Genomic DNA, 23,001 nt, shown 5'->3' on the forward strand with positions numbered 1-23,001 from the left:
GTGGAGCTGGGGTGGAAGCTGGGGTGGGAGCTGGGGTGGAAGCTGGGGTGGAAGCTGGAGTGGAAGCTGGGGTGGAAGCTGGGGTGGAAGCTGGGGTGGAAGCTGGGGTGGAAGCTGGGGTGGAAGCTGTGGTGGAAGCTGGAGTGGAGCTGGGGTGGAAGCTGTGGTGGAAGCTGGAGTGGAGCTGGGGTGGAAGCTGGGGGTGGAAGCTGGGGTGGAAGCTGGGGTGGAAGCTGGGGTGGAAGCTGGGGTGGAAGCTGGAGTGGAGCTGGGGTGGAAGCTGGGGTGGAAGCTGTGGTGGAAGCTGTGGTGGAAGCTGGAGTGGAAGCTGGAGTGAAGCTGGGGTGGAAGCTGGAGTGGAGCTGGGGTGGAAGCTGGAGTGGAGCTGGGGTGGAAGCTGGGGTGGAGCTGGGGTGGAAGCTGGGGTGGAGCTGGGGTGGAAGCTGGAGTGGAGCTGGGGTGGAAGCTGGGGTGGAAGCTGGGGTGGAAGCTGGGGTGGAAGCTGGGGTGGAAGCTGGGGTGGAAGCTGGAGTGGAAGCTGGGGTGGAAGCTGTGGTGGAAGCTGGAGTGGAAGGTGGGGTGGAAGGTGGGGTGGAAGCTGGAGTGGAGCTGGGGTGGAAGCTGGGGTGGAAGCTGTGGTGGAAGCTGGAGTGGAAGGTGGGGTGGAAGCTGGAGTGGAGCTGGGGTGGAAGCTGTGGTGGAAGCTGGGGTGGAAGCTGTGGTGGAAGCTGGAGTGGAAGGTGGGGTGGAAGCTGGAGTGGAGCTGGGGTGGAAGCTGTGGTGGAAGCTGGAGTGGAAGGTGGGGTGGAAGCTGGAGTGGAAGGTGGGGTGGAAGCTGGAGTGGAAGGTGGGGGTGGAAGCTGGGGTGGAAGCTGGGGTGGAAGCTGGGGTGGTGGTGGAAGCTGGGGTGGTGGTGGGGCAGGCGAGCAGCAGCAACATGAAACACAGCAGCAGGAACATGAACGCAGCAATAGCAAGTGAACACAGCAGCAGCAGCACAGCGAGGCAGAGGCAGGAAGACCTGGCAGCTTCAATAGAGCGGCATGTTTAGGAGAATGTGTTTGGTTGGTTGTAAGAGGGACGAGGCGCGTCACGTGGTAATGTATGATTGGGGCTCGAGTTGACTGCATGAACTAGCTTCGCTCCATTTATCCCCCCCTCTCGTATAAATACTGCCCCCTGTCAGATCCCAGCACACACACTGTCAGACGCACTTTGTTTTAATGAAATAAAGTGACACAAACATATCATCTTATTGTGAGTCGTTTTTTTGTCACACACAAACTCAGGTTGAAAGATTAAAGGAGTTATTCTCGTGTATTCCCATATTTTAGAACGGTTGTTTCTGCTTGTTTTAAGCGCACATACTGTCACAAGGTAATATATCACATTGTGAGTCTTTCACACACAAACTCAGGGTGAATGGTTAAAGGAAGTATTAGCATATTTAGTGCAGCTGTTTACTGCTTTTATAATATCTCATTTTGATTAAAAACGTTCAGTAGATCCTTAAAACCAACTAGACGGAGTCTGTTTTCTTGTTAAAGATTTTTTAAATGTAATTAATATTCTGCAACCATTGAAGGATTGCTAATGTTTGCTTAATGAAACCATGAACGTATGCTATCCGCTAGTGATAAATATAATTTAAATGGATGAAAGCTGTATTAATTAACCTCAAGGATACTCTCTTTTCAGATCGTGGTACAGTTGTATATCTCCAAGTGTCCAACATTAATAACCAATCAATCCAATTGGATAATGACCTTAATTAGCTCAATTAACATTATGTTTTTAATGCTCTGAGTTGAAGTTTTTTGCACCCCAAGGTGTTCCTGGAAAAACGCAAGGTAATTAAATTGCTTCACTCTCATTAATACAAAAAGCAGTCTGCGCGATCCGGGCCGAATCACAAACATTTGAAACGCTTTATTCACTTATTTTTCGAACATTCTTGTATTAGTCAAAGCTCAAGATCAAATGTTTCTTTTAAACCATCAAAGCTTTTGGCCCAGATTGAGCTCCAGAACCTCAGCAGCCGGTATTCAAGACAAATCAAACCCCTTGCTCTTTGCAAAACGTCATTTATTCACGTCTACATCAGTGGTCACATAAACAGGTATGATTAAGACTCAATGCTTAAAGATCAACGCTAAGGGTTTGTACATTTACATAGTTAAGTAGTTTTGGTACAGTGGATCAGGAGGAACTCTGGCACACACAACACGTTAAAAAATCATCCGTTCACCTCGAGATACTTTTTAATCCAGTGTCTTCTCAATATATCTTAAAGGTGGGGTAGGTCATTTTGGAGAAACCAGCTTGAGTGCGCTAGAATGTGAAAATACACAACCGGAAGAAATCTCCCACTTCCTCACAGAGCCCCTCCTCCAACACACACGAACACGCACATGACCAATGAGGGCACGAGATAAGTTTGTGCCCAGATGGAAGGCTGACAGGCAGGTAGGCCATCCAGTTACTTTAGCCGGCTCAGAGGATTGGTCGTGCTTTTTACAGCGCCACGGCTTCCACAGATATTTATTTATGGATTTATTGTCAAAGCACTTGAGATATTCATTGCTATCGGGATGTTAAGAGCATTCCATGGAATATAACAACAAGTGTAACTCGAGCCGGTTTCTCAAACGTACCTACCCCACCTTTAAGTTTGTCTGCAGAAACAGTCAATGTATCTACTAAAAGAAATAGAAAACACTACATGATGGTCTACATCTTAGGTTTCAGAAGTGTCTTTATATTTAATGCTGGTTTGGTAAACTTGTAATATCTCTGAGGATAAATAGAGGATTCAAAATGCTACTTCACAAACACAAACTAACAGACTTCTGTTTCGGGGATTTTCCAACTATTTCTGGTCTTATTTCTGAATTCTGTCTAAAAAAAAGTTGAAATGAAATTAATTAAGAAAACTCTGATAATATGATGAACGTTTGGAATTAGCTATTGTAATAATCCTTTCCTTTTAATAAAAACGATTGTGTTGCAGTAGATTTCTAACTTTTGAATGGCATTGAAAATAAAACATCCGATAATATAAACAGTTTATAATAATGATCTTATATCGAGCCATCCAAATTGCCGGGTGGGGAAACTTCAATTAAAGGCAATATGTGAGTTTTTAAGACAGGGGCCGATGCATTAATAACAAATGAAACCCCAAAAAACCGCCTCAATAACCTTTGTTTTGGTTAAAATCACACAGGTGTGTGTGTGTGTGTGTGTGTGTGTGTGTGTGTGTGTGTGTGTGGTGTTGTGTGTGTGTGTGTGTGTGTGTGTGTGTGTGTTGTGTGTGTGTGTGTGTGTGTGTGTGTGTGTGTGTGTGTGTGTGTGTGTGTGTGTGTGTGTGTGTGTGTGTGTGACGGTGAATGGATCACTTGTTGTTGCCCCGGGACGTTCTCTGTTTGGTCATCGTCGTCAGCATCTGGCTGATGTACGAGGTCAGCAGGTCGTCCATTTTATAACCCTGAGAGGTCAAAGGTCAAAGGTCAGACACACTGCATTACATACATGCTTATTCATCAGGATGTGTGGCTCTATTGCTTTTAAGTGATGTGCTGTTCAAGGTAAACATGTTGTTTTGGTTCATTCCCAGAAAACACCTTCTTACCAAAAATGCCGCTATTTCTTGTGTTTTTTTTGCCAAACTTCGTAAAATTTCCCACTAAAAATAAAGCTTTTTTAAGAACTAGTGGTGTCAAATAATTAAATACATTTGCAACAACTAAACTAATATTTCCATTAAGTGCTATTTAAAGTAGTAAGTAAAGCCTTGTGTTGAAATGCACTATATAAATGACCTTGCTATTTCTATTTCTACAAATACTAAACATTTCTCTGCATTTATTTGACTTGTACTCCTTGTGTAAATCATTGATAATGCAGTAGTAACATTATAATCTAATATTGTCTCCACATGAACACACTTCAACAACATAAACACTTTAAATGAATGTGTATGCTTGCAGGTGTTAAATAGTATAAACTCCAGTTCCTCACCAGAGCGGTCTCACAGAGCAGCTTGCTGCCGCGCACCAGGTTCCCGATGGTGATGTGGAAATACGTGTTTCCACTGCTCCAGTTAGAGATCTTAGTGAAGGGGTGAGTGGTGAGGATGTCCTGCAGGAGAGGGGGAATAAACACTATGTTACAGAGCAGAAACAGTACAGTTCACACACTCCTAAACACAAGCAGATTAGATACCAAAAAGGTATGCGAATTGTGAAGCTTGAGACGCAGTAATCTGTAATGAATGTACATTTACCTCTGACTACAGGAAATGTATGTTCACTACTATGTCTGTATTAAATAAATAAATGTACTACAGGCATGGGCGTGATTTCCACTGGGGACAGGGGGGTCACCCCCACTTTTCAAAATCCCATTTGTGTCCCCCCGACTTTTCAAATGTGTTTTTTAGTTTTTTCTACGCAAGCGGTCATCGCCACGGAGTAGCCCACAGCGTCTGTGTGTGTGTGTGTGTGTGTGTGTGTGTGTGTGTGTGTGTGTGTGGCACGAGCGCATTTTGTGTGAGTGTGCGAGCGAGAGAGAGCGCACCAGTTACGGGGGTTGTTGTTAGCATCTGGTGCTAGCTCGGAGCTAACGGAGATTAGAAGCTGTTTCAACAATAAGGAGAAGGAGAGCTCTCTCCTGTCGGACTGAGAGGCTGAGATAACGCTAACGGACTCTCTGAGAGATTAGATTGTAAACTTTAGTCTAAGTTATCTCACTGGGTCTCAAACGGTTTGGTCATCTATGTACACAAATATGTCCATCTATTTAATATAGTTGTTCAAAATAAGTTAAGAAATCATTCCACTGTGTGCTATAGGTCAGTACAACATTAAAAACACAGTGTGAAAGGTGTGATTAGTGAAATATGCATAAATAACTAGAAAGAATGCAGACTAGGTCAATTATAGATAGGAGAGTTGAGCTTATCAAATATGTGTTATTGGCTGTGAGAATATTCTAATGGTTTTTTGATTATTGAAATATATACAGTTCCCTGTTTTGTCCCCCCCCCCCCACCCCACACTTCTTGAAACCAAAGTTACACCCTTGACTACAGGTAATGAAGTACTTCCATTGGTCCCAGACTGTCTTTCAGGTGCAGGTGTGACGAAAACACATTTGTTCTCAAAATTGAACATAATATTTATTGGAAATTTGATGAATGTGCACCCACCTTAGTTTTAGGATCAATGAGACTGACTCCATGTTTGTTGATTGCTATCAGGAGGGTTTCTGGGTAATTTAGATCAGTTGTTTGCTGCAGAAAGAACATCATTTAAAACAATCAGGGGTAAAATGTAACTCGACATTTGATAAAGTACCATTTTGAGGTACATTTCCTTTTGATGGAAAACGGTCTTTAAAAGAAAATGTCATACTGCAGAATTACTCATTTGAGGTAAAGGGGTCTCAGGTCTTTTTCCACAACATGATAACAACATAAGCGACAGATCCAAACTTAAATTCACCTTATGACAAATATGACTATTTACCTTGACTTCAAAGAAGGCAGAGCCGAACGTGGTCCACTTGTAGATGATTTTGAGGAAGGACAGTTTGGCTTCTTCTTGAGATTTCCCCGAGTGTTTGTTGAACAGAGACATGATGGACTGAGAGGGAGAGACAGAGAAACACAACAACTCTGAAGACTTCAAAGAGTTATCGTCTTCCCGCCTGGTGTCAAAAACATGCAGAATCTGACGAGGAATAATGTAAGAAACGTTCCCTCTTTTATGTGAGTGTCAGTCTAAGTGCTCGATTCTGATTGGTCCATTTGGACAATATGCCGTTTGTTATTTCTTTACTTTGGACCATGTGCAATATCAATCCGCAGAAAGAAGTCCGGTCAATTTAACGTCAGCTGGTGCCAAAATAATACATTTCTCTAGGTTACTCCATCAGGAAACACCACGGAAAACATTTTGAATATTCATGTGATGTGAGGAGCACACACTGTGGATTCATGATGGCTAAACTGTCCTCAGGAAAGAGAAATCAGCAGAAGACAGACAATAACGGAATAAACAGAACAGAACAGAATAACGTTTCAAATAGCTAAAAGAGCTTCAGACCATAAGGCGTGGAAGCGTGCTTGCTAGGGTATTAGGGACGACTGGGACTGTGACGGCTGCCAGTGGAGCCTCGCAGCAACTCTGCCTTCTGCACCACAATCTGGTGCTGCTGAATTGGGACTATTAAATGAGTGAGACTCAAATATCAGAAGTTCAGAACAAGTTGTAGTAGTTTTTATTTTAACTTCATTTACTTTACTCAGGGTCACAGAGAGGAAAGCAGTTTTAAGATGTTGAAAAGTTCATTAAACATAAAAAGGCTTTTCAAAGAAGTTATTCCACGTTTTGACACCAAGATTTTCTGATTTGACTGCAAATGTATATCGGTTCCAAATATCGGTTATCGGTCTCCTTGATTACTAATAATCGCCTTGAAAAAGCCATATCGGTCGATCCCTAATTCGTATCTACTCTTTGTCCTTTAATCAGTCATAACATCTATTTCCGTCCCCTCACCCTCTTCCAGTCGTCGGGGGACAGGTGTCGGATCTGGTCCTGAGGGACGAGGTCTTTCAGGATCTTAGAGATGTTGATGAAGTGAGATTTATCGTCCTCAAACTTCACCCTGTAGATCAGAGCGGCCAGCTGGTGCACCTCCTCCTTCAGACACTTGTGGTAACCCCGCAGGTACTTAGGGAGCTCCTGCAGAGAAACACAACCAGAAATATACTTCATTTATTTGGGTTTTTTAACATAGAAAGAACATACAGTCACACAATACAACAATAACACTCCCCAGGCTCAACATCGAACATTCAGGAAATGTTCATATTCATCAATCTCCACTTGATCACTCTCAAGGAAATGCATCAACGTGCCCCATATCTCCGTACATTTATTTTCTTTCCTTTTGATCACAGAGGTTCATTTTTCCAAAGCGAGGCAGGACGTCATTTCCCGCAGCCACGTTGCAGACGTAGGACCCAGGTATTGCTTTTTAAATGAATGAATAAAAGGTTTGAAGACTGTTCTCTGAGCGCTGCTGCTCACCTGGTAGTAGTGGAAGATGGAGTCGGCCATCGTGTCTTTTCCCGGCGTGGTGTTGGTCCACAGCTTCTTCATGAAGAACACCTGATACGTCAGAGAAGGCAAGACACCTGCACACACACACACACACACACACACACACACACACACACACACACACACACACACACACACACACACACACACACACCACACACACACACACACACACACCACACACACACACCACACACACACACCACACACACACACACACACACACACACACACACACACACACACACACACACACACACACACACACACACACACACACACACACACACACACACACACACACACACACACGCGTTATATGAATCCACAACAATGTACAAAACCTTTACATTCTACAGAATATTTGTGTTTGTTGCTTTACCGTCTTTCACATGCCGAGCTTTCTTGATCCAGTCCGTCAGATGCCTCACAAAGTCGAAGAAGAAGTCTCCGTCGGGAACACTGATGACCTGGAAAACAGGAATATTTGGAGATATTTGGAGTAAAACTTGTTCTGAATGATAATGAGTTTGTAACGTCAGCACGAGGACCAATTAGGAAACGTTCTGGAGCTTTTAATCAAATCACACATCAGGTGGAGATGGGAAAAGTAGACTTTACTTCGATGACAAGTTCTTATAATGATATATTAAAGTGCTCACCTCCCTACGCTCTATATGGACCAGGACATTGTTTAACGCAAACATCATCTCCCCCTCAGGTACTAAAAAGATGTTTGATCCAGATATCCAGATGTTACCTTGTCGGTGATCTTCACGAACAGACTGAAGCCCTCGGAGGATTTGAGCAGCAGACGTCCGGAGATGTTGTGACAGAAATCTTTGGCCTTCGTGCTCGACTCCACTTCAAACACCTGCAAGCACACAGGAGGCTTTTATATAATTACTGCACGTATACAACATGAGTAAGAGGAAGAAAATGGGAGAGAAAAGTGTGTTTTATGGCAAATATGTTCACAGTAGCAGATTTAGCTGCAATATGTAAAGTATATTTTGATAAACATTAAGGATTAATTTAATAATTTCAAGCAAGTAAAAGGATTAAAGGTCACCTATCATGCTATGCTTAGGCAAAAGGTCTCAGATATATAAAAATATATAAAAAACATGTCTATGAAGTGTTTTGCTCAAAATACCAAACAGATCATTCTAGCCATGCCTCATATCCCTCTATTTCACTTCCTGTTTCTAAAGTGCTGATTTGGGTATAAAGCTTTAAAGAGGAGGGGTCTGAGCTCATGCGGGACCCGGCAGCTACTGTCTACACTAAATGCTGCCGTGATGAAACGCCATATCATGGATTATCAAGGATTATCTCTGAAACAGTCTGGAGCTCAAAGGCTTTCTCTCTTGCCGGTTATACCCATGGATGTATAATAAGAACTGGATACAGCGTGGGAGGCGGGGCCTCATTAATTCCTATGAGAGTTGCTCAATGGCGCATGATGACAAAATGGCCCAACTTTTGAGAGAGCGAAACGTCACAGATTACCCGGCATGCCTGAGAAGTACCCGTATGTGCGCTCATCGAGCATGCGTAACTTTAACCACGCCGTCCAAAAGGCTCGTCCACATTAAGCACGTGAATTTGCGTACACGTAACAGCACCACACGTTCATTACAGCATGGTACTGGATTTATATTAACGAGGCGGAAGTTAGCAGCTCGCTAGTAAATTATGCTAAATTACACATCAATCGTTATGTACTTTTATATTACGCTGACATCAGGATCTAGTGATATCCAAGCAACAGAGCTTCATTTAGCATGATACTTGGTTGTACATGAAACCACTGGGTAATATATCAAAATGTATATGTTGAAGCCTGTTATGATCAATTGTGAGTTAAAACTTTATCTAAAAAGTGAAGCTGGTGATGGATTACTGTGGTGGAGTTAAAATAACAATAGCCTATTTCTTTTTTAAATGTGATGGAGTAAAAGGATAGTAACTGTGATTATTCATGTGAAGTAGCACAAGTAACTAAAACAATTGCAAGTGCAATAAGATGCTACAGGAACGTTAATCTACGTCGGTAATATTAACTTTATTTAATACAACATTTACGGTACAAGATTTACATCATACAGCCCATGTAGTATAATATTTTACAAATGATGAATTACAGCAAACATGTGCAATATATCCATTATTACAGCTCCGTGGCAGTAAGGCGATATGGTCCGTTGTTATTGTGCATCCATGGGTAAAGAGAAACTCATGTAGTACTGAACACCTAACATGAACGTGCCGGGCGGCGCGGTCCCGTGGGTTAGATGCGCGTTCATAATGCCGAGTGAAATACCTCAGAATAACGTTATTAGCACATTTTTACAACTTGAGGAACGAATGTTTTTAATAAGGGCTATACAAGTGTTCATACTGGGTTGTTTATTTAGTTTAAAAAAAATTATCCAACGAGTTACAGACCACTCTTTCCCAATGTAAGTCAATGGGAAAAAGTGTTTCCGGGCCCAGCAACCAAACGGAAGTGTAGTACCGCCGTTTGGCCAGCACGAATATTCTCATCAGACTCCGGCGCACTTCCTGGGGGCTTGGTTATACCACAAGGTGAGTTCCTTTTTACTTCCTGCTTCTTCACACACATGCTCTCCAGTACAGGTTAGCTCTGAGTGTTAGCGATGCTAATGTAAACACCGACCATATTACGTCCAAAACAGTCGGGCATTGTTTCTGATAGCAACGTTTCTGATTGGGCCGTGGGTCCACATTTCAGATATTACGTCATATCGGACGCAAATCTGGATCAGCTCCGTTGTTCCCCCATTTTTTTTCACTTTAAACATGACAGTGAATAAGATGATATTATCCTCCATTAGCTTTGATTCGTAAGCTGCAGCTGCTTCAAACATTAGGTAATTAACAATGATATAAATTGTATAAATTCAACTTTTAATATATGAAAGTAAGAGGAACAGTTTGGCATTTCTTCTTTTATGAATAACATTGTCTCACTTTATTTAGATTTGTTTTGAAATGGCAAGCACCAGCTCCATATATGGTATGAGTTTATGGTAACTGAAGTTATAATGTGTTAGGTAATTATATATATTTAGCATGTTACGTCATCACTGACCTCGTCGGAGTCATCAGGAAAATAAACCTTGTGGAAGATCTGCGTGGTTTTGTGCTGGATGGCCTCCACCTCCACCAGGTGAGGAGGGTACTTCCTGGATCCATTTCTGAAACACATGGTAGACAGGAAGTAGAATTATACCCTGCATAATATAAACGATACGATATGACGAGATGATAAAACTTTAATGGTCGGATCAAGTCTGAAATTTGACTTGCATGCCAGCAGCTCATCATCATAGACAAATATCCAGACACAATACGTGAAAAACAAACAACAAACATTTAACATAACAGCACAATCACTGAGAGAAAACATGCTCAAAGACTGTGTGTGTGTGTGTGTGTGTGTGTGTGTGTGTGTGTGTGTGTGTGGTCTAGCATTACTATACTTGTGGGGACCTAAATCTGTTTACATAGTCACGTGTAGGGACTGGCTTCCCTTATGGGGACAAATTGGAGGTCCCCATGAGGGGAATCATTAATTTTAGGGTGAAGACTTGGTTAGGGTTAGGCATGTTTTGGTTCTGGTTAAGGTTAGGATAAGTCTCCAGGAAATGCATGTAAGTCAATGTAATGTCCCCTGAAGTGATGTATACATGGTGTGTGTGAGTGTGTGTGTGTGTGTGTGTGTGTGTGTGTGTGTGTGTGTGTGTGTGTGTGTGTGTGTGTGTTGTGTGTGTGTGTGTGTGTGTGTGTGTGTGTGTGTGTGTGTGTGTGTCACCGTAAGGCCTTCTGCAGCCGCTGCATGCAGTCCGGAGCGAGAGGATAATGTTTCTTGGCCTGCAGGAACTTCTGGACTTGAGGCAGCAGGATGTTACTGGGAGGAAACAGACCGGTGCAGAGCCACAGCAGCTCCCAGCCCTTCTCCTCACTGTACCTACACACACACACACACGCGCACGCACACACACACACACACACACACACACAACACACACACACACACACACACACACACACACACACACACACACACACACACACACACACACACACACACACACACACACACACACACACACACACACACACACACACACACACACGTAATTGTAACACAGTGACGTACTAAAAGATCATAATACTTGTTGAATAATTGTTTCCAAACTACCATCTTTGACACTTAAAGTCGATCAGGCTAAGCTGCACCTATTTACCTTTTTATTAAGCGATACTGGTTTATCAGTTTGTGATGTGGCTTTCTACCAGAGGTGGAAGAATAACTCGGATCCTTTACTTAAGTAAAACTAGAAAAACTATGGTCTTAAAATCTAATATTATAACATCCTGTTTTTATCCCTAACGATTGTATGTACTGTAAGAGCATTTTAATGTTGTAGTTTTTCAACGTAGAACCATTTGTAAATCTTAAAATACTCGTTTCAAGAAGGGAAGTGTACTGCATTATATGATATAATCATAGCATGTGTTTTTATTAGGGCCGGGACTTTAACGCGTTAATTAAGATTAATTAATTACACAAAAATTAACGCGTTAAAAAAATTAACGCATTTTAATCGCACTTATTTTTGCACCGCGGAACGTTTCTCACTGGATGAGTTTCAGGCGTACCGATTATACTGGAGCACTAACTAACGTTCATGACTTCAGACAACAACAAACCACAGTGAACAACAGTGGGAAATGTTGTTTTAAAAAACGGACGGATGGAAGCGATAAGAGCACGGTTGTGTGCAAATTATGCAAAAAGGAATTTGCATATCACCGCAGCACATCAAGCCTCAAGTATCACCTCAATGCAAAACATATAGCAGCTAGCGTGGAAGCTAGCGTGGACGTTAGCCTCTTTTATCGCGTTCACACCAAAAAGAGCCGGTACTAAAATTAGTTCATGAGAACCTTTTTACCCTCACGAAAGTCCCTGCTAGAGAGCAGAGAGCTGCTAGAGAGCAGGGACTTTCGTACGGCTCTCTTGTGAGAAAAGAGCTATATTTCTGATTGGCTGGGCGGATTGCAAACCACGCCCCGTAAAACTCCCAAAAAGTGTTGTGAAGCCGCCATTTTATTATCCTCGCATTAGCATTATTAGCATTAGCCCAGCGCAGAAACGCAGAGAGACTAATTTATGGCAACACAAAATAAAACATGGGAGCGGTGGAGATGAGGAGGTGTCGGCGTTCTGGCGATTTACTCGGAAGGCTTCAGTAGAAGCTGCTGGGACTCCCAGCAGCTTCTACTGAAGCCAGTCCCCAACTCCGGGGACTTCCGGCCGGGGACTTTGGGCGGCAGTATACGCCGTGAAGTGGTTTGCGGCCTGCCAGTAAACCCAAAGCAGAAGAAGAAGAAGTGACGTCAGCGGCTTCATTTGCCTAATCCTCCCCCAGGTTCAAAGAGTTCTCATGAAGTAAATTCTCATGAACCTTTGTGGGAAAAGTACTGCGGTGTGAATGCGCCTAATGGTATACTAAAATCCATGTGAAAAAAAATTGCTTCTCACTGTTCTTAGGTCAAATATGTATATGCGATTAAAAATGCGATTAATTTCGATTAATTAATTACAAAGCCTCTAATTAATTAGATTAATTTTTTTAATCGAGTCCCAGCCCTAGTTTTTATATGTTAAAATATCAAGCAACTACTTTTACTTACTTACTTAATGAGTGTTAATTACATTTAGTGGGGAAAAAAGCTCACTATCTACCTTCAACATTTAGTGTGTGAAGCAGAAAATGGAAACACTTAAATCAAGTATAGTACCGTGTGTGTGCGCTTGTGTGTGTGTGTGTGTGTGTGTGTGTGTGTGTGTGTGTGTGTGTGTGTGTGTGTGTGTGTGTGTGTGTGTGTGTGTGTGTGTGTGTGTGTGTGTGTGTGTGTGTGTGTGTGTCTCACGTGTTGCTGTTCTCAGTGAGCTGTTTGAGGATCTGACAGAAGATCTCGTCTTTGAGCGGCTCGGCCTTCAGAGCTCCTTCAAAGATCTGGTCTGTGAGCTCGTTGACGGAGCGCGCCCGTTTGGACGGGTAGTCGCACATGTACTTCATCAGAGGTGCAAGGGTCAAGGACAGCAAACAATCATTAAATACTTCTTAAATACCATGAGAGAGGGGACGAGAATCTAAGATTTATTTACACTACATCACACTTTGTTTACCTGACAAGTGATATAAACCATAAATAAACAAACTCAGAACTGCAAGAAACCTGAAAGTACCGTTTTGATCCGAATATTTTTTACTCATTTTTGGAAAAATACCTTCTTTTGTTTTAATGCTTTTCTCTGACTGTTTACATTTTTAAGGCGGTCTTTTTGGGCTCGCCTATTTTTGGTCTCTGTCTCTCCAGCTCTATCTCTACCTGTTGCTGTGTACTGTTACTTTAAGACGGTGTCTCGCTTGGGGAACACTCGTTTGGCGCCATCTGTTGCTGTGACTGTGTAATTACATCGAAAAGTCTAGACCCCCGAATATAAGACGGAGAAGAAAATCTCTTTCAGATTTATTTATAGGAAAAAAAAAACGTCTTATATTCAGGTCAATATGGTACTTTATTCAAATGCATGCTAAATCATGCATTCGTCTCAATGTACTTATATCTTTTAAGTACTACTTAAAGGTAGGGTATGTAAGAATGGAGAAACCAGCTCGAGTGCGCAAGAAATTGAAAATACGCAGCCGAAAACAATCTGCCCCTTCCTTCAGACTTCCTCACAGAGCCCCTCCTCCAAAACACACGAACGCGCACATGACCAATGAGGGCACGAGATAAATTTGTGCCCAGATGGAAGGCTGACAGGCAGGTAGGCCATCCAGTTACTTTAGCCGGGCCGGCTCAGATGATTGGTCGTGCTTTTCACAGCGCCACGGCTTCCACTGATGATATATTGTTATGTATTTGTTGTCAAAGCATTTCAGATATTCATTGCTATCGGGATGTTAAGAGCATTCCATGGAATATAACAAAAAGTGTTTCGGAAGTGAATTACCTACCCCACCTTTAATGTGTTTAATGTATTATATGTATGCATTTATTTGTTTAATTATGGGAGAGGAAGGTGTTATTCTGAGAAAAAACATAATTAAAAAGTATTCTGTTTGGTAAAAAAAGGGTGATGATGAAAAAATATAACCAGAGGTGGGAAGTAGTGTAGTAAAAATACTTTGTTACTGTACTCAAGTACATTTTTCTGGTATCAGTACTTTACTCCACTACTTATTTCCCTGACGACTTATTGCTTTGACTTCTTACATGTTGAACACAAATACCTGTACTTTCTACTTCTTACATTTTGAACACAAATACCTGTACTTTCTACTTCTCACATGTTGAACACAAATACCTGTACTTTCTACTTCTCACATGTTGAACACAAATACCTGTACTTTCTACTTCTTACATGTTGAACACAAATACCTGTACTTTCTACTTCTCACATGTTGAACACAAATACCTGTACTTTCTACTTCTTACATGTTGAACACAAATACCTGTACTTTCTACTTCTTACATGTTGAACACAAATACCTGTACTTTCTACTTCTCACATGTTGAACTCAAATACCTGTACTTTCTACTTCTTACATGTTGAACACAAATACCTGTACTTTCTACTTCTCACATGTTGAACTCAAATACCTGTACTTTCTACTTCTTACATGTTGAACACAAATACCTGTACTTTCTACTTCTTACATGTTGAACACAAATACCTGTACTTTCTACTTCTTACATGTTGAACTCAAATACCTGTACTTTCTACTTCTTACATGTTGAACACAAATACCTGTACTTTCTACTTCTTACATGTTGAACACAAATACCTGTACTTTCTACTTCTTACATTTTGAACACAAATACCTGTACTTTCTACTTCTTACATGTTGAACTCAAATACCTGTACTTTCTACTTCTTACATGTTGAACTCAAATACCTGTACTTTCTACTTCTTACATGTTGAACACAAATACCTGTACTTTCTACTTCTTACATGTTGAACACAAATACCTGTACTTTCTACTTCTTACATGTTGAACTCAAATACCTGTACTTTCTACTTCTTACATGTTGAACTCAAATACCTGTACTTTCTACTTCTTACATGTTGAACTCAAATACCTGTACTTTCTACTTCTTACATGTTGAACTCAAATACCTGTACTTTCTACTTCTTACATGTTGAACCCAAATACCTGTACTTTCTACTTCTTACATGTTGAACTCAAATACCTGTACTTTCTACTTCTTACATGTTGAACTCAAATACCTGTACTTTCTACTTCTCACATGTTGAACTCAAATACCTGTACTTTCTACTTCTTACATGTTGAACTCAAATACCTGTACTTTCTACTTCTTACATGTTGAACTCAAATACCTGTACTTTCTACTTCTTACATGTTGAACCCAAATACCTGTACTTTCTACTTCTCACATGTTGAACTCAAATACCTGTACTTTCTACTTCTTACATGTTGAACTCAAATACCTGTACTTTCTACTTCTCACATGTTGAACTCAAATACCTGTACTTTCTACTTCTTACATGTTGAACACAAATACCTGTACTTTCTACTTCTTACATGTTGAACTCAAATACCTGTACTTTCTACTTCTTACATGTTGAACTCAAATACCTGTACTTTCTACTTCTTACATGTTGAACTCAAATACCTGTACTTTCTACTTCTTACATGTTGAACTCAAATACCTGTACTTTCTACTTCTTACATGTTGAACTCAAATACCTGTACTTTCTACTTCTTACATGTTGAACTCAAATACCTGTACTTTCTACTTCTTACATGTTGAACTCAAATACCTGTACTTTCTACTTCTCTCATTCTCCAAACAGCTGGTTCCTTTAGTCTGAATGTGTGTTTGGTGCGTGATCATTATTCTTTAGAGTCATTGCGTGCCTATTGATTTGAACACGATCCGTGTATCCATCATTTCCTGGTCTTCTCTAAAGAAGAGGGACCAATGGAAACGTTGTCATGTTGCCGTTGTTCAGCATGGAAACATTCATTAGCTAACAATGACATTATTGTTCTATTCATATAAAGGGAGGTCAGGTACTCTTTAAAGCAGCTGCTAGTTATGGGGACTTTTTACTGAAGTACATTTCAAAGCCTCTTTACTTTCACTTGAGTAAAGAAGTTTAGTCAGTACTTCTACTTTCACCAGAGTATTTTTGAACACCTTTGCCATCTCTGCATATAACACATATACAGATCCTAAAGGATATCCATGAAAGCGAGGCAGGCCTCCTGGGAGAGCTCCTGGTGGGCGAGCACCTTCTTCAGCAGCGGCTGTTTGATTGGCTCCCGGCTGCAGCTCCACAGACGCTCCTTCCCCCGAGACTTTGGGTTCATCACCCTGCTCAGAGTGCTCTTCGGAGGAGGCCTGGAGACCAGATAGAAGAGGGTGAAACACACATGTATAGGTACACTTTATGTCTGCAAAGGATGCGGAAACTCACCTGAAGTAGTCGTAGGAGAACTCCTCCAGCGTGTGGGCTTTAGTTCTGTCCTCGATGTCGGAGACGCTCAGCTGAGACGAACCGATGGACTCTCGCCTCTGATTAGGAGTCATCGTCACCAGAGCCTGAGGAGAGAGGGAAATGGTAGGAGTTAAAAGACAAATATATTTCCAAGTGCAAAGAGAACATCTCAATGTCGCTCAATCGTTTCTCATTCTGATCTCCTGTTCTCATAATAATAAAGCTTTATTCACGTGCAGCTCAAAGTGCTTTACAAAATGATTTTTACATGAGGGATGAAATGCAAGTTAACGAGTATAATGTGTGTTTTTAAAATGTTGAAGGGCTTATTTGAAACTGCAAACAGAAAGAAAGGTGCATTGATCGTTTCAAACTGACTGATATAATACAGTGATGCATGGTTTTACGTCCGTGTGCCTTGACACACACATCCTCTCCCCTCACCACGATGTCGTACTGCGGCCTGGTGAGGCTGGGCAGCAGGTACACGCAGTCAGCAGGGAAGTCTCCTCTCAGTTTCGTGCGGTCGTTGATCCCGTGAGCCCAGCCCGACGTCATCACCTGATCCCCGCTGTGCTCGTCCAGGACGATCAGATCCCCCTTACAGAAACTCAGGAAGGTGGAGTCCACCGCGCCCACTGAGGGACGAACAAGACAAATGAAGACTGTTTACATCAGAGGTCGCGTTAACCGAATATTTTCCGTCTATGACGTTTTTTTTTATAACAATGACGGAAAAATCTGAAAGCCGTCCGTCGTTTTGACGGATTAGAATAAACTCAGAGCAGCACCAAGGTTTCCCCGCAGCGGGGCTCCGGTGTCATTATGCATGCCTATGATATATGATGGTCATTTATCTTGCACTATTTTCAAAGCTCTCAAGGACACCTTACAGAGGATAATTAAAAACAAGGCCAAACAGTAATTCGAGACTTAAAAAACAAAGTCTTAACAACAGTTTAGAGGAATTATGATATAGAATACGCTAGTTTTAAAAGGTGGGTTTTCAGGCAGGATTTGAAGGTTGAGAAAGTAATAATGATATCGTTTCCAAACCTAACTTTGCCGAACAGATAATTGAAATGTCTGTGAGTACAAGCTTTACGCTGCGCTCCCGCGAGGTGCAGTGGGCATGCATAACACGGCGCTAACAGTTCACGAGCTAGTGTGCGTCCCCCCCCCGGCAGAGTTGTGTGCGTTGTTGGAGGTGAACGTGTACTCGTCTAATTTCACCGTGGCCAACGTGAAGCTCTGGCCCTGCAGCTTCCCCCCTCTGAGAGATGGGATGTCATTTAAATCACAGGCTTTCCTTGAGGCGGAACGAGGATGACGGGTTATAATAGATTTTGACGGAAATGTCACGATCCTGTCGGGCAGCGAAAAAGTCTAGCGCAACCTCTGATATACATTTATTTATATGAAGTCCAGCAGCAAATTCAGAATCTAAATACTTCACTTTTCCTGTGGGTACAAAACACAACATCTTCTATAATATCTATTTTATTCCAATTCCATTTAAATGTAAATACTGCTATATTTGACTATGTTTTTAAATATTTTTTAATGTTGTTATAGTTTTCTTAATACAGTTTTCTATCTGTGTTTTACTTTAATGTATGCACGACGACATCAAGTCAAATTCCTCGTACGTGTCAACCTGCCTGGTGATAAACCTGACTCTGATTCTGAACATATACACACACGTTTATTACAGTATACAGAGGTGTTCTAGTATTAATAAGAACGTTGCAATGCTTTTAGACACAGTTAAATGAAGCGTTGTGTCTCACCAGGGTTGGGGCAGTCGATCAGTCCCACCACGTACTTAGACCTCTTCCTCAGACCCTCCAGGAAGTCCACCACCAGGTCTCTGATGTCCTCAGCGTTGTTGGAGGTGAACGTGTACTCGTCTCCTTTCACCGTGGCCAACGTGAAGCTCTGGCCCTGCAGCTTCCCCCCTCTGAGAGATGGGATGTCATTTAAATCACAGGCTTTCCTTGAGGCGGAACGAGGATGTATGATTAGACATTATTCTTTTCAATCAAAGCCATGATGTGAAATCTTTTCCAGAAACATGTTTTGTCATGTTTGTTAAAGTTCAATTTCCTGACAGCTATTTATTAATGAAATACAAAAGCGAACAGTGGCTATGTTTTGTGTTTGAGTTATTCATCAAATGATTCGTTTACAAGGATCATTTTGGGTTGAGTGGCTTCTGCAGGAGGCCTCAAAATGAATATTAATTTGACACAGAGGATGTTTAATCCCTGTAGCTTAAAGGTCATGGTTTCAAGGCTTTTATTGTCATTTGCACATTAGCTAGTGTGTCAATGAAAACGTAAGTCACAGGCTCCTCCAACAGTGCAACATGAATATAAGACATAGAACAAATAAAACCGATAAAATAGTGTAATAGAATGTTTTCAGATGTGCAAGTAAATACTAATAAAATGGTGTTATGGTACCTGCTGCTGGACACCGCGGTGATCTCTGGGAAGGAAAGCTCCAGAAGGACCTGCTCCTGCTCGTCCACAAAGTAAACCCCGGTCCAGTTCACCGCCACGATCACATCGTTCTTCGGCAGACTGGGGCCTGAGAGGACAGACGGTGGAATAGAATAGAATATATCTTTATTGACATCATACAATTTGCATATTTACATTTACGCACGCGCTGTACACCCCAGCGCGTGCACTACGCTCTGCATCAGTCAAACGACTCGCTGCGCCCTCGCTGCGAGGGGGACCCAAGTTCCCATCAGCAAAACCACGTGGGTTTGCTGTCCTGGCTCCAAGATGGTGGAATGAGCTCCCCATTGACATCAGGACGGCAGATAGCTTGCACATCTTCCGGCGCAAACTGAAAACTCCTCTCTTTCGACTCCACTTCGAGCGTTAGAACTATTAACGAAGCACTTTTATACTAATAAAGGACTGGCTTATCTAAAGCCAGTTGAGTAGCACTTGAAATGTTTGGCTCTATGAAACCTGATGTACTTTATGATTCTGTTTTCTTCAAGGTTGTGTCTTCCTGGTCGAATGCACTTATTGTAAGTCACTTTGGATAAAAGCGTCAGCTAAATGCAATGTAATGTAATACAAAGTACAACGAAATGTCTTTGGCAACTCTCACTGCAGTAAAAAATAGACACAATAAATAAATAAATAAGAGTGGTAAAAGCAGAGGTAGTAGCGATCTGGATCTGGATTAATACTGAGCAGAACCCAGAGGTATCACGCTCAGTGGGGGATGGATGATCCCCGCTAAATGTCTCTTAAAATTTGCCGGAAGCACTCCACGGTTTCTGCGATGACAGCTTCTTCTGGTAGCAAGTTCCACTCTCTGATTGTTCTCGGAAAGAAGGAGTATTTAAGAGTGTCACTAGTTCAAAGAGTTGGCTTTGCGGGTTGCACTTCTTCTAACTGGCTCTAGGTACATTGATGCATCAATGGCTGAGATGTTATGGACAATCTTGAAGAAGAGAACCAAACGAGCCAATCGCCGCCTTTCACTTAATTCCACCCAGTTCAACCGCTTGAGCATTTCTGTGACACTGCTGTCCCATTCATAATCTCCACTCGCGATGACAGCGCAACGGATAAACATACATGTCAATTTGCATATTTACACTTACAGTAGTTTTTCTAAAATAGTAGTGGTTGCAGTCTTTGAGGGGTGGAGTTGTGTGTGTGTGTGTGTGTGTGTGTGTGTGTGTGTGTGTGTGTGTGTGTGTGTGTGTGTGTGTGTGTGTGTGTGTGTGTGTGTGTGTGTGTGTGTGTGTGTTTACAGTTGTTGCAATGTTCTGTTATGTGATTGTGATGATATGTGACATGTACGTAGTAACGTGTGTTGTTTATATTTGATTGGTCTCTTCTATCCTTTCGCCTCTATCTACTTCATCCTTTCTTTAAAACTAATGCTGTTGATGTGTTGTGATTTTAAGGGTGTCCATTAGTATATATAAAGGAACATGGAAGTAAAACTATGCATCACATGTCCTTTTTTTTTATAACTAATGCTGTTGATGTCTTGGTGACTATTATACCCAGCAACCTGTTCTTTTTCAAACCTGTATCTGTGGGACTATTATTATTTTGTTGTTTTGTTTTGTAAAGCATCCTTGGGTCTCTTGAAAGACGCTATAATATAATTGAAATTATTATCATCTGGCTGGGGACAACAGCTGGAAATTAGCAATGTTGGCTAAAGCTGCCCCATTTCCAGTTTTTTGTGACAGTCGATCAATAATAATAATAATTCCTTATATTTATTAAAGCGCTTTTCAATGACTCAAAGCTCCTTACAGATACACATTACACATACATACATGTAATGGTCATGTACTGTGGACAATACCCACAGTACACCACTGATGGTCAAACACACAGCCCACTGCGCCACTCCACCCTCAATGGGGACGGTCCACGACACTATAAACAAATACATTCCTTTCCTACCATACTGGCCAACCTTGAGACTTCAGAAATCGGGAGGATTTCAAAACCACCGCGGAGGGGGGGGGGGGGGGGGGTGCTAGTGGATCGCCGGAGCTGTATTGGATTAACATTAACTAACATGCTTATTGTAGTTGTAAGTGCACTGTCTTGATGGAGCATATGTGTGGGCTGGACCTGAGGAGTGAGCAGAGGGTCGTCGATTCTTGTTCTGTTTTCTGTGACTATCTTCCTCACCCTCTCAGACTTTCAGTTGCGCTACTAAAGCGACGCGCTACCATGGAAACCAAACAATGGTGTAGCTGTATTAAAGTCCGAGTGGAAGCAGTCGTGAGTAAATCTGATTTTGTCAGAAATCGTGAGAAATGCGGGAGAAATATGACCCCGGGAGGAAACCGGGAGAGGGCAATGGAATCGGGAGTCTCCCGCGAAAATCGGGAGGGTTGGCAAGTATGATTCCTACATGAGTAAGGACAACAGCGTGTTTGGGTAATTAAAGGTATTTTTTCACATTATGGATCCAGGGAAAGACGGTCATAATGTACAAGATTAAAGTAGGAGTAGAAAGCACATTTATGAAGAGGGAGGGGATAGTTCCCCTCCAAAGGACCCCAATAGTAAATAAGACAGCTGTATACAGTATGACCAACCGGAGAACTTGAAGGCCTCGTAGAAGCGTGAGAAGAGTAAAGGCCACTTTAACCGAGCAAAGTCCACCACGTCCTCCTTCACCCTCTGAGTGCTCAGCCTGCGTTTACTGTGTAGTCCCTGCACACACACACACACACACACACACACACACACACACACCACACACACACACACAACACACACACACACACACACACACACACACACACACACACACACACCACACACACACAACACACACCACACACACACACACACACACACACACACACACACACACACACACACACACACACACACACACACACACACACACACACACACACACACACACACACACACACACACACACACACACACACACACACACACACACACACACTTTGAGTTAGTTACTGTCACACAGCTACACACACACAGTTGTCAGATGTTTCAAGATTCAAGTTTCAAAGCTTTATTGTCATGTGTACATTGGAGTACAGTATACTGTAGATATGTCAATGGAAAACTGAAGTCCCAGGCTCCTCCAACAGTGCAATATATATATATGGGACATAGAACAGATACAATAGTGCAATATAATGTTTGGAGCAAGTAAATACAAATAGAAAATAAATAGTGCCAGAAGAGTCTATATACAAGTAAATGGAATATGATATATTAGATACATAATTTGCAAAATGCAATCAGATGGATGTTTATGGATGTTGTGGTGACGTTTACCTTTTTGTGGGTGCTGACGATGAGCTATTTATTTGTTCTATGTCCTATATATATATTCATGTTGCTCTGTTGGAGGAGCCTAGGCTGTGACTTGAGTTGTTCATTGCCATCCCTACACTGTCCCTACTGTGCACATGACAATAAAGCCTTGAATCTTGAAACACACAGTTATCAGATGTGGTGATTTTGACCTTTTTGTGAGCGCTGACAATGAGCTATTTATTTGTTCTATGTTCCATGTATATATATATCTAGTCTTTTTAATTTTTATTGTACAATGCCATGTCTTTTTATGCTGCTGCAACACAAAAATGTCCCACATTGGGATCAATAAACTACTATCTTATATGTTGCTCTGTTGGAGGAGCCTGTGACTTGAGTGTTTCATTGACGGTAGCTAACGTACACATGACAATAAAGCCTTGAATCTTGAAGCACACAGTTGTCAGATGTGGTGACGTTTACCTT

General features: G+C 41.9%; 1 protein-coding gene across 1 annotated transcript; it reads right to left on the bottom strand.

Moving 5' to 3' along the window:
* Positions 1–2,067: 2,067 nt before the first annotated feature.
* Positions 2,068–21,927, bottom strand: LOC117533512 (unconventional myosin-VIIa-like; the record flags this gene model as incomplete). Its single annotated transcript, XM_034197282.1, is given in 17 exon segments — positions 2,068–3,487; positions 4,021–4,140; positions 5,210–5,293; positions 5,529–5,645; positions 6,564–6,749; positions 7,098–7,204; positions 7,513–7,600; positions 7,891–8,004; positions 10,249–10,354; positions 10,972–11,127; positions 13,101–13,254; positions 16,451–16,608; positions 16,685–16,809; positions 17,150–17,343; positions 18,496–18,665; positions 19,171–19,297; positions 21,810–21,927. Coding segments are annotated over 17 exon segments (2,217 nt in total), but the record flags the coding sequence as incomplete, so codon positions are not given.
* Positions 21,928–23,001: the final 1,074 nt, after the last annotated feature.

This window comes from Gymnodraco acuticeps, unplaced genomic scaffold (genome assembly GCF_902827175.1).
Source record: "Gymnodraco acuticeps unplaced genomic scaffold, fGymAcu1.1, whole genome shotgun sequence".
NCBI classification, from domain to species: Eukaryota; Metazoa; Chordata; class Actinopteri; order Perciformes; family Bathydraconidae; genus Gymnodraco; species Gymnodraco acuticeps.